Here is a 13,352-nt window from a genome sequence, read left to right on the forward strand (position 1 = left end):
CAGCTCTTTGGTCGTGGCCATGTTGGAGAGTTTGGAATCTGATTGATTGCTTCCTTCTGTGGATAGGTGCCTTTCATACAGCAAACGAGCTGAGACTAAGAGCACTCCCCGAGAGTGCTCCTACTGTAATCTCAGCTCATTACCTGTATAAAAGACACCTGGGAGTCAGAAATCTTTCTGATTGATAGGGAATCAAATACTTATTTCACTCATTAAAATGCAAATCAATGTATAACTTTTCTGAAATGCATTTTTCTGGATTATTTTGTTGTTATTCTGTCTCTCACTGTTCAAATACACCTACCATTAAAATTACAGACTGATCATTTCTTTGTTAGTGGGCAAACGTACAAAATCAGCAGGGGATCAAATAATTTTTTCCCTCACTTTAATTTCCCAGTGAAATTCACATTTCTCTGTCTTGATGTATAGTTGGTGTTGTAGGACTCAGGACAATACTTGAGAGTCATGGTCTTCCTTAGACTTAGAATAGATCAGAATGTCATCAGTGTACACAATGACACAACGAGTGAGCAGGTCCTTGAACATCTCATTAATGAATACCTGAAATATAGTGGGTGCATATGCCTCACTATCTGTACATTTGTAAACAAAAGTTTTTAAAAAGAATTAAATGTATCTTGTTTGGCAGGATGAAATTTCCCAATATTCTTTATCACAGCTTCTAGCTCATTGGGATTAAACCCTCTGACCACAGTAGAGGTCATTGGTTCCACCCCTCCTTCACTAGCATGCATAGTTGTAGTGGTGTGAATTGGTGCCATGGGAATTCTAACTGTACAGTCAGAGTACTGACTACTGACTGACTGGGAATCTCTTTCCAAATTCTCATCACAATCTTCATGCAAAGATTACATAAATGACATGTAATTTATGTAATCTACTGATTCGTGCACACTGACGTGAATTGCCCATTTGTTTTCGTGCCAGACAGCACGATTTTCTTGTCGTGCCAGACAGCACAATTTTCAAAACACATTTAAATAGACATACAATAAAATGACTGTAAGGAATGTTGTGATTATTTAAATAATGTAAGGGGATTTTATAGTGTGATCCTAAACCCACCAATTAGCAGCAGCTCTATAGAGCATTAAGGGACACACTTAAGAATGGAGTGTGGTGTGGCTGGTCTATAGGCCTATGAGTCTGAAAAAACTCAGAAACTTAAATAGAGAGCGTAATAATGAGAAGAATAAAGGAATAATACAGACATGTCACATCCCCAGTGTCCTTAAACTGTATGTATGCTTGATACTGGGTAAAAATAAAAGGAATAATCCAGACATGACATGTTTATTTTGTTATCTATTTGGAATTGGGTATGTCAGAAAAAAATATACACTGTTGTATTTCTAACAATCTTAATGTATCCTTATCTCATTTCCAAGTTGTGCGCGTGGACACGAAAAGGATTCAGGAATAAGCTTAGTGAGTCGTGTGTGCGCGCGCTTATATATTTATTTATTTTTTCATTTTCTCAGAACCGAAACTTAAGATGTATTTTCATTTTCTCAGAAACGACACTTTAGATGTATTTTCATTTTCTCAGAAACGACACTTTAGATGTATTTTCATTTTCTCAGAAACGACACTTTAGATGTATTTTCATTTTCTCAGAAACGACACTTTAGATGTATTTTCATTTTCTCAGAAACGACACTTTAGATATTTTCATTTTCTCAGAAACGACACTTTAGATATTTTCATTTTCTTAGAAACGAAACTTTAGATGGTAGTCTATGGTAATTGGATTTGGTCCCTCCGGAACAGCTTGTATAAAAGGGGGGTTCTGAAGGCATGTGGTGATTCTTTGAACTGATGCCATTTTCATTCACTTCTTCTAGACGAACACGTAAGTACAAGTCTGGTTTTGAATTGTTTGGTCTACAATTTTGTATGTATTTCTAAAATAGTGTTTTGCTAAAATAACCTTTGGAGAGAATATGTGTATATTTCAGACATTTGTTATAATAATGTATTGATAATTTGATAATTGACCATTTCTAACCTTGTAAAATATGTAAGTGCACACACCCCCACACACACGTGTTTCTGTGTGTTTCAATGTGTGTGGAGAGAGAGAGAGAGAGAGAGATCTGGGAGAGAGAGAAACAAATGTGTTATATTTATTTTATTTATATGTGTGAAATATATATATCAAATTAATTGTTCATTTCAAATTATATTACAAATATATTATAAAATATAGATGTGTGTATATACACACATACTGTACATACATACATACATACATTTCAATATTTCAAATGCTGTGTGAAATGCTTTCAAAAATAGAAGGGTTAGTTTATTTTTTATCAATTAACAAAAAGGAAAGGAAATGAACAGAAGTGAAATCCAAATCAAATCAATATTTGGTGTTATCACCCTTTGCCTGCAAAACAGTTTCAATTCTTCTAGGAACATTTCAAATCCATTTGCAGAAATGCAGCTCCAAACTTGTAAGGAACCTCTACTATGGTTCACTGTTACATGCAGACACTCATTATTGTACCGCTCTCCAGCCCTTCAACAAACAACCTGCCTCCTGCTACAACCAAATATTTCAAATGTTGACTCATCATTCCAGAGCACCTGCTGCTATTTTTCTGCACCCCAGTTCCTATGTGTTTTTGCAAAGTTAAATGCTTAGCCTTGTTTCTACGTTAGAGCTATGCTGAACATTTTCTGATGTCAAAAGGAAGTAAGCGTGATGTGTCTTTCATCTGCTGCATTAAGTTTCCTTGGCCAACCACTGCATCTATGGTCCTCAACATTGCCCATTTCTTTGTGCTTCTTTAAAATAGCTTGAACAGCACATCTTGAAACTCCAGTCTGCTTTGAAATCTTTGCCTGGGAGAGCCCTTGCTGATGCAGTTTATTTTTCTTGTGTCTTCTTGCTGTGTTCAGTCTTGCCATGGTGTATGATCTGTGACATGAAACTGTCTTCCACAACCTCACCTTAGTAGCAGAGTTTGTCTGTTCCTCACCCAGTTTTAAGCTCCTACACATTTGTTTCAGTGTCAGGTAATGACTGTGTTTCAAACTACATAAAACTGATGATTATTAGCACCTTCTTGGTATAACTGATTATTTATACACCTGATTCTGATCCTACAAAATCCCTGACTTTGTGCAAGTGTACAAAGTTTGCAAGATGCTAGTTTGAAGCCATAGGGTAGTAACACCATATAATAGTTTTTTTTTCTATTTGCCCATTTTAACACACTTATATTTTTCTTCTCTTGCATTTTTATAATACAACCATACATTTATTAGAAAGAAGAGCACAAAAATATGATGTATTTATGTGTGTGTCAGGGGTGGTGGAATCTCATGTATACAGAGATTTTTATGAGCCATTCTGTGATCATGTCATTTGGACAAGCTGGGGTATACCAACACAGCCTAATTTTTAGCTCACATCTGTAGGTAGGATAGGTAGGGAGAATTTATTGCTGGAAGGAACAATGTGCCATCCTGTAAATCAAATGAATCACTTTCATTATATATTCAGTCTCATATCCCCTTTTATTTGCAGTGCCATTGTATCATTTATAATATTAAGTTTCTTCCTTTTGTGGTTCCATTGCAAAGGTCATCTTTGGTAAACCAAACAATAGATCACAGGTCATCTTAATGCTTTAATGGTGTGATGTATCAGGTTGTGTTCTTTTGGTTCACTGTAACAGTATTGTAATGGAAGGGACTCTCTTATTTGTGGATACACCCAAACTTAAACAAGCATAAAGAACATTTTATAAATAGCTGTAAGATATGAAGATTACTGTCTTCCACTGAAGTGGTTGCTGACTTTAGTTTATAATTTAACTGCTCATATTTTATGTAACAGGGCATACTAAAAAAAAAATGGGTGATCCATGTAAAGAAGCACTATTTATTAAAAGAAATTCTTCAGAAACAATATAAAACTAATAAACTAGTAATCCAAAGTCCATTTCAAAATTTCTGGTATGGATCCACCAACAAAAGTGGATCAGAAACAAGGTTAGAACACAGTATGTGTTACTGGCAGTTGTGCATCCTCTGCTGGAGGGGAGGAGATGTCCAGATTCTCTGTCACTCTTAATGTTCGTGCTAAATTTCAGCAGTTTGAACAGGGTATTGCTGGTCCAGTCTAATGTAATGGGTAATGGCTAACTGTTATTACGAGTTTAAAATGAATAAAATCAATTGAATTGTGAACATATTGCCATGTGTTAATATTACAGTTCTACACTATTATTTGTACAGTACCTGTACTTATTTATTCTATTTTAAGGTTTCTTTTTACTAGTCTGTTTGTTTTTCTTTTCAGTTCCTTACAGTTCCTTGTATATAATACAATATACTTATAATTATATACTTATACTTATACAATATACTTATTAAATATAATTGTCTCTTCCACGTTAATTAGAGCAACTGTAACATCACAAAGCAATTTCCCCCTGGGATTAATAATAATTAATAATTAATAATTCTTTGAATCTTGAATCTTGAATTGAATGGAAGTATTATTTAATAAGAAACATAATATTTAATAAGAAACATTTTCAATCTTTGGTATGTTTGTTGTTGCTGTCTATAAAATGACATCCCTGTGTCTAAATACTTAAAATATATCTTGTGTTTGGTTTGTACAGTTTGCCAATGAAGACTGATTGTTATCATACTATGCATAATGGAGAGTTCTGATAAAGAGGTATGCATTGAGCTTTGTTCTTTATCTATTTGATTTCCTGATTCACATACCAGGATGTTTGGTAGATATTTGATTGAAGTCATCTTTCATAACTTTGTTTAACTATTTCCAAACCAAGCAATCTGAAGAAGCCAGAGAGTTTGCTAACAAAGGGCTGCAACTAAATCTTTCTGAGAACCAGTCTGCAGAGTCACATCTTAAAGAGGAGACAGTCACTTCAGAAGGTACTGATATAAAATCTTTAGCAGGTCACCAAAGTGACTGCATATACAAGTAATAACCATTCTAGTGATTTTATAGTCTATATGTCTATAGTTTATGTGTCTAATAACATCTCCATTTAATTTCCCATTCCATTTCTACTCCAATTCTCTTTTCATTACAGTTCCAAACCCACCTGAAAGCTTCAAGGTTAAGAATATCAGTAGTACATCAGTTACTCTAACCTGGCATCCACCTGCATCCTTAGAACAGAAATACCATGTGGTGTGTTCCCATAATAGTGTGACTGTTCATGAAGAAGAAACAGAAACTAACACACTAGTTATCAGTAACCTGACTCCAGGAGAAACATACTCCTTCCACATTGCAACAGTGCTTAAAAATGGCAGCAGAAGCGAGACAGCTGGGTTAGATGCTCGTACTCGTAAGTATTTATACACTTTGCAAATCTATACATTTTATGGCAACTAGTTTTTATCTAAACCATTGATTTATGGGTTTGAAATGTTTTTTTTTATTATTATTATTATTAATAGTAACACATTTTGAGAGCTGTCTTCAGGACCTGGGGCTGAAGCAACACCTCACTGATAAACTCTCACTGAGTACTGTACTACAGATAGACAAGAGCACAGTGACAGATGATCCAGCACAGACTCTATCAGATTTACCTTGGCTTTTCATCAAGAAAATTATGATGGTGAATGTGACTGCACGAGATGCCAAATGTCTTCCATTAACTGTTGAGGGTGAAGATTTGAGTTTGAATTTGTGTAGTGATCTGGACAGTCTTGTCCTCGACCAGGCCTATAGTCATAAAGTCAATCCTTTAGACATCATAACTGCACTCTTCCTTTGCTCAGACAGTTTTCTTCAGCAAGAGATTGCCTTGAAAATGTCTATGTGCCAGTTCTCTGTGCCTTTACTGCTTCCTAATTGTGACACACAGAAGAGCATGCTCATGCTTTGGGCCTTAAGAGATATTGTGAAGAAATACAGACCACACTCCTTGTCTGATCCAAGAGGGTTTGTGGAAGAAAGGATCATTCTAGCAGACTTACCCTTAGTGTCCTTTGTAAGACTTGGAGACTGCAGCATTTCTAAATCTCAAATCTTGAACAAACTGCTCAGTAATCCACAGCAATATCATGACACATTTGTGCACCGTGACATGGACTGTGGAGACATCCCAAGAAAAATATCAAATGGTTTGGTGGAGATCAGCTGGTACTTACCTTGTGGAAATAAAAACATAGACATCTTCCCAGAACCTGTGGCTATTGCAAACCTAAGAGGGGACATAAGTACATTTGAGACTCAGTACTCATTCCTTTGTCAGATTTCTACAGCAGTTTTTGTGTTCTTTGACAATTTGGACACAAACCATCATCTGCTCACCAATACACATGTAAAAGCACAGTTGTTTTTGGTGGGTAATGCACACACCAAAGCCTTCAACCTGGATTTGTTGAAAAGAACAGCTGCCGCATTGAACTTGACAAAAAGCAACATCATTCTAAAGAACAAACAAAATGATGCAGAGTTTGTCAAGAATCTGTGTTGTGCTGTGAGTGATGTTGTTAAAAAGAAGTCTGTGACTGTAAAACTTGAGAAGATGACCACAGTTGCACATAATTTAGGAATTTTGATTGATGAAGACAATAAGGAGTGCCAAAATGCAAAAGAAAATGCAATGGCAATCACTAGCATGATACAGGACACACTAAAGTTTAAGGAAGAACATCTCCCTTTGCAGGGTGAGATCTGGAAGAAACTGGGAAAAATAGAGAAAGAGGAGTGTAGGCTTCGTAAAGCTGGGGATAAGAACATTGAGGACTATAAAGGTGAACTTGCTGAACAGAAGATGGAACTCAGAAAGCAGCAAAGCAGCTATGATATGTCAATAGCTATGTCCTGCTTCATAAGTGCACTGTCAAGTTCCACTCTTGAGAGATCTTTCTTCCTGAAATGGATGCGAATGTATTTGGACAATTTATCCCGCAAGAAACTATCCAATCTTAGAGAAAAGTACAAGGAGAAATGTCAACAATCATCTGAGAAGAAAGAGGAGATTGCAGAACTTGACAGGCAGATCTCAAACAGTGCTTTAGGAACTGAACACTTTTTGAGGGAAATGGGTCAGCTGTATGAAGCTGCTGTCTCCCTACCAGAAAATCTACAATCACGACAACAAATGCTACACTTACCCAAACTGTGTGCCGAGCTCCTGTTACAGGGATTCCCTCTTGAACTAGTTGATGGAGATGCTTCAAATATACCACTAAGGTGGATTAGTGATGTACTGAAAGAGCTGAATACTTTAGTGCAAACTAAGAAGAAGATCATGGTAGTCACAGTATTAGGAGTGCAGAGCACAGGAAAGTCTACCCTACTAAACACCATGTTTGGGGTTCAGTTTGCAGTCAGCAGTGGAAGATGCACACGAGGAGCGTTCATGTTGATGATCAAAGTCACAGACAGCTTCAGAGAAGTACTTAACTGTGATCATTTAGTGATCATTGACACTGAGGGACTGAAATCACCTGAGCTGGCACAGCTAGATGACAGCTATGAACATGACAATGAACTAGCTACACTTGTTGTTGGACTGAGTGACATTACCATCATCAACATTGCCATGGAGAACTCTACAGAAATGAAGGACATTCTGCAGATTGTGGTGCATGCATTCCTCAGGATGAAGGAAGTAGGCAAAAAACCCATGTGTGCATTCGTACATCAGAATGTAGCTGATGTCTCAGCACATGACAAAAACATGAGAGACAGGAAGCTTCTCTTAGAGCAGCTGAATGAGATGACTGAGGCAGCAGCCAAGATGGAAAACAAAGAAATGTACAAGAAGTTTACTGATGTAATGGAGTATGATCCAGAGACTGGTAACTGGTATATACCTGGGCTCTGGCATGGAAACCCACCAATGGCACCAGTGAATGCAGGCTACTCTGAAATTGTCTATGACTTCAAAAAGAACATAATAAACATTCTTGTAAACAAAAAGATATCTACCAACAACATTGAAGAATTTCTGGAGTGGACAAAAAGCTTATGGAATGCAGTAAAATATGAAAATTTCATATTCAGCTTTAGGAACAGCTTGGTAGCTGATGCATACATGAAGCTGTGCACTGAATTCCATAAATGGGAATGGTCTTTCAAAAAGGACATGTATAAGTGGTTAACATCTGCTGAAACCAGAGTGTCCAATTTTGAGATCATGAAATCACAATCTGACAAGACAAACCTACAAGATTTACTGAGGACCCTGAAAGACGAGGCCTCCTCAGAGCTTGATAAATGGGAAAAGACCATTTTTGACAACCTCAACAAATACTTTGAGCAAACAGAGGGTCATGTCAATCTCGTGGAAAAGTACAAAGAAGACTTTGTGAACAGTGCAAAATCCCTTAGGAAGGAAACAGAAAACTCAGTGCTGAATAAACTAGAGGCAATTATTGAGATTAGGAAAGGGAAGAATAAACTGGACAACATCAGGAAAACACACACTGACAAAATGGAAAAAAAAGTGCTCAACCTTCTGGAGGAGCTCCGGAAAAACAGACATTCAGAAAGTATGTCTGAAGAGAAGCTCAACAACATCTTTGAAAAAATATGGCAGGAAACTGTTGAAGAGCTGTCCTTTAAAGGTTTGGGTAGACAAACCATATCTGATAGTGTTTGTAGCCAATTACGAATGAACATGAAAGAAAAGGGAAGCTTTGTCTCTCAAAAGTTAAACAAATTGAATCTGAATGAATACGGCAAAGAGAGCTTCATTGTTACTTCTGAGAGTTTGCTAGAAAAATGGTTTTACAGTAAGTACACTAGCAATCTGCAAGAATTAGCAAACAGTGTTATCAGTACATGCATGCAGTCAATTGATGACAAAAAAGAGAGAAATTCAGATTACCATGACACCTACATTCAGGAGATCCTACATATAACTGATGATAAATTGATTTTAGGGAAGAAATGTAAAGTTTCTGCTGAATTTGAACTCTCTCTGAAGCTGCACATTTGTGCTATTTCTGCAAGAGAATTCCAGGCCATGCATGACAGTTTTATTGAAGAGAACGACCCATGCCGATGTCTAGAGCAATTCAAAGAGAAGTACCGTGCTGATTTCAAAGATCTGTTCAGTGATCGTGATCAGTGTCAGAGGAAGGCTGAAGAATTCGTAAAACTCTGCCTGAGCCCTGCAGTTGAGACATTCATCTGTAACTCACTGGGACTAGACATTACTGATACAATGCTCCAAGGGAAAAATGCATTTCAGTTCAGCACACGCTCATTTTTTCAGTACTCTATATTAAAACAACTTCTGGATGACAATAATTTTGAGAACTATGTGGCCTACATACGATCATATGAACGCTTTGTTAAGGAGTGGATATTAAAACAGATTGAAGACAGATTTTCCAAAGGAAACAAACTATTTGAGTTGGAAGAACAGCATCTCAAAAGAGCTACTATGAACATAAAAGAGGCCATCAGAAAAGCACAACAGGAGACAGATGAAAATGAAAGCGTAAAGGGATTTATTCAGAATATTTGCAGAGAGCTTGGAAAAAAACTTGTCATTCCAAATGATGTCTTGGAAGCAGTCATGGTTTTGAACAATGCCAAGTGGGAGCAATTTGCCCACTGGCTCACACAGTCTGTGGAGGAAATGGAAGGATCACTGAAGACTAAGTTTGAGAATGATGACATTCATAGCAAACTGAAAACACTCAAAATCAAACCCCAGGATGAGCTGTTCAAGAGTGTATTTGGCTGCGGGAAACAGTGTCCATTCTGCAAAGCACCATGTGAAGCAGGAGGAGAAGCTCATACACATCACGTTGCATCTGTACACAGACCTCAAGGACTTGGCTTATACAGGGATAAGGACTCACAGAAATTAGACACTACCATTTGTTCCAGTGATGTGAACGGTGAAAGAAAGTTCAGATGCCTAGAGACCAAACATGAGTTCCATCCTTACAAGAAATACAGGGAGATCTTTCCAGACTGGCACATCCCTGCAGATCCCAGCATAGAGGCCTCAGACTACTGGAAATATGTGATGGCAAAATTTAATGATCAGTTTGCAGAAGTGTATAAAGCAAAACCTGCAGATATTCCCCCAGTGTGGAAAATTATCACAAAGCAACAAGCAGAAAAAAGTTTGAAGGAGTGTTTTCGTATCCAGACATGATAGTGAAAAATCATCAGGATAAGGGATTAAAGAACACTGATTTTAGCTTGATTTCAAAATGATATCAGAGTGTTTCATCTGATCCTAACATCAGTATATCAAATGACAACACATTGTAACTTAAAATCACCCATTTTAGAGGATAAATGGATGTTTCATTGTTCTAGTTTTCAAGTTCTTTCAACTTTCTCTTTTAAAATTCCAACCAGGAGAGAATACTGTCCATTTTAATAATACTGAAAAGCACAAGAATTACAATCATATCTCTGGATATTAAACTTAACTGAGTAATGATTTTTTTAGTTCTGTTTTTAGGTCTTTTTAGTGGACATGCAGGTGACTGTTGATTTCTTTAAAACTGAATTAAATTCAAAGTATAATTAAATTTCATAATTTAAATATATTTATGCAACACTGTTATGTCTATATAACATTTTCTGGCATGTGTGATTATTAGATAAATATTACATTTAAATCGAAACTTAGATCTTAGTTCACATAAAGGTGACAGAATGATACTAAAGTTATCATAACATTTTTGCTTTGTAATCAAAATCAGTGTAACCTGTTTAACTCTCAATAAACCTTCTTCCAAAACAAATGTTCGTGTACATGTATATATATACAGCAGAAGATACGGTTCAGTAATTTCAGGTAATATTCACATCAGCCATCATAATGTGGAAGAATGTAATGTTTTTTCATCAGTGATTTTGAATGTAGCATGATTGCTTTTGCCAAAAGGCTGGTTTAAGCATTTCCAAAACTGTTGATCTGGGTTTTCACATACAACAGTTTTCGAGTGCAATAAAGAAAAATATCCAGTTCTGCAGATAAAAACACCTTGGTGAAGAGAGGTCAAGCATGAGACTGGTTAGAGCTGACAGAAAGTTGGCATCAAGGCCAATTATTTTGTTTTAATATCTGAAATCAAAAGATGAATGAGATGATAGAAAGCTACAGCTTTAATCTAGATATTTGCAATTAAAACCATTGAAGTGGACAGATATATAATATAACCAATACATTGAAAAAAAAATGCAGCTCATCCCAAAAGTCTTCATACATTAATACCTATATTATTCTGATAACGTTTAGGAATGCCTTGGACAAAAGAAGAATGTACTGAAATTATTCTCATGGCTGTTTCAGAAATCTGACACAAAGTTATGCATGACTTTAACAGGAAACATGGCAAGCACATCACACATGACACTGTGGAAGTTCATCATAAGGATGTTTTGTAAATTAAGTTACATTTTGCTGTAGTGTAGTATCTGTTCTAATCAGTTTAATATCTGATATGTTTCATATTAAGGGGCTATATTTTAATTTTTAAATGTAAATTTAGTTTTGTTGCACTTAGATGGAATAGGGTTTTGCTTCATTCAGTCTACACATCGGTCCTGTACTGTGTCTATGCAGTTTTGCAAGTCCAACTCCTAAAAACCTGCTATGGACTGGTGTGATCCTGGATAGCAGAAATGTGCTCATGATAAAGGGCTACCTACTAGTCAGTCCTTATGCTATTAAATATGATAACTCAGATATAAGCATGTCATTTTACCATACCACGATTGTTGAGTGTTTGCAAAATTATTCAACTCCCTGGAATTGGTGAGATGTATCTAAATTTAGAATAAAAAATATAACAAAAATAAACATATTCTTCCTATATAATAAACATATTCTTCCAGTTATAATTGTTAAATTTGATTGCAACACCAACTTTCATTTTAATAGTAAACAAAGTTTTCTAGATATTTTATGGACATGTCCATCTTCCTAGACCCGCAGTCTGCAGTTTCACAACACAGACATACACTATTACTCCTCTCTTCTGCATGCCAACTGCACAAAACAAACAAAATTCTGGAGTTACAAAGGCTTCAGTCATTTTTTAAATGAATGAGTCATTATTTGCTACCAAGATCTTTCAAGTTTTACTACACAGACTAGTCATCACCATAGTTTCAAAAGATCATAAATCAGTGGACTGACCTAAATGATGGTTCATGAAAATACCAAGCTTTGTTTTGGGAGTCTGGCTGACTGAACAGGAGCAGTTCTCGAGTGGCAACTGATGACAATCATTATGGCATTATGGAATCAGAATCAACAGATAAAAGTGTACTGCATTTATTTCAAATAATAAAGACTGCTACATATAACCACAGGAACTGTGAAGCTCCACCAGGATGTTGGTTACATGCTCAAGCATCATGTTAAAGCCATGATAATGGCATGTGGCTTATTTCCATTAAAACAGACAAAAAGTCACTGGTTTTCTCTGCTCTTGGGTGACGCAATATGTCTTTACACTGAACCTGAGAATATTTTGTTTCAGCCTGCTGTGAAATGTAGATGATGTGTATGGAAACATGCTATCTATCAGACACCTACGACATGTGGAAATAAAGTAGTTAGTCAGAATGGAACAATTACTCAGAAATGTTAGTCAATAATGTTTGGAAACCCACTGCACCACAAACTCATGGCTGAATATGAACTCAGAGTCAGGCCATGATGATGGGTCGGAATCAACAGCTGCCACACAGCGGTCCACATAGATCCATAGTGGATAGTGTATAGGACCATGCACTGCTGGTTCCAGGAGCAATGGCTCTCCCTGCTGGAGTACAGTGGACTGACAAAGCAAGCGTATATCACCTGAGATGAAACGCAATCGAACTGTAGTGCTTCTCTTTTCTCGAACTTCACCTGCTTATTTAATTTATTTCAGTAGTTCCTTCATTTAAGGAAGTGAGGAAAGGTTACAAGAAAAGTAAAGCAATGACAAAGAGTCAAAAATTAACCCACACATATCATTTGAAAAATTAAGCATCCATGTTCACTGAAGCCACTTTACTAATTAATCACATGATACCCACCTGTATTAATTATCTGTAGATCAGCATATCCATATCTAACTTTACATCCGTGTTTTTCTTATTATACTATGAGTTACTGACACGTGTTAAGAGGTGGATCATACTCAATGAATTAATGAATTAACAATCAAACAAACAAATGAATAAATAGCCCAAACTTATCACTTTAGAAGCCTACTAACTCCTATCTCATTGGTTCCCATATAACCACATTTTTAAAACCTGTACATTCTCAAAGATTGTGAAATTTCATAGGGATAAAATGGACATTACTGTATATCAAAATAAACTGTATGAT

The 13,352-nt window shown here is 36.3% G+C and overlaps 1 protein-coding gene across 1 annotated transcript; it reads left to right on the forward strand.

Annotated features, from left to right (window-relative positions):
• The first annotated feature begins 1,796 nt into the window (after window positions 1-1,796).
• On the forward strand, window positions 1,797-10,671 carry LOC131355556 (interferon-induced very large GTPase 1-like). Its single transcript, XM_058393905.1, has 5 exons — window positions 1,797-1,876; window positions 4,668-4,726; window positions 4,845-4,950; window positions 5,112-5,372; window positions 5,485-10,671. Exons 2-5 carry the CDS (start codon window positions 4,706-4,708, stop codon window positions 10,161-10,163), a joined length of 5,067 nt encoding a protein of 1,688 aa, XP_058249888.1. The 5' UTR covers window positions 1,797-1,876; window positions 4,668-4,705; the 3' UTR covers window positions 10,164-10,671.
• The last annotated feature ends 2,681 nt before the right edge of the window (window positions 10,672-13,352 follow it).

Source organism: Hemibagrus wyckioides, linkage group LG07, assembly GCF_019097595.1.
Source record: "Hemibagrus wyckioides isolate EC202008001 linkage group LG07, SWU_Hwy_1.0, whole genome shotgun sequence".
In the NCBI taxonomy this organism is placed as follows: domain Eukaryota; kingdom Metazoa; phylum Chordata; class Actinopteri; order Siluriformes; family Bagridae; genus Hemibagrus; species Hemibagrus wyckioides.

Bases quoted from the DNA above. Each gene is read 5' to 3' on its own strand.
- LOC131355556 (XM_058393905.1), top strand. From the start codon at position 4,706: ATGGAGAGTTCTGATAAAGAG. The intron at 4,951-5,111 runs GTACTGATATAA...TTTTCATTACAG, and splicing joins GGAGACAGTCACTTCAGAAG to TTCCAAACCCACCTGAAAGC. The intron at 5,373-5,484 runs GTAAGTATTTAT...TATTATTAATAG, and splicing joins TGGGTTAGATGCTCGTACTC to TAACACATTTTGAGAGCTGT.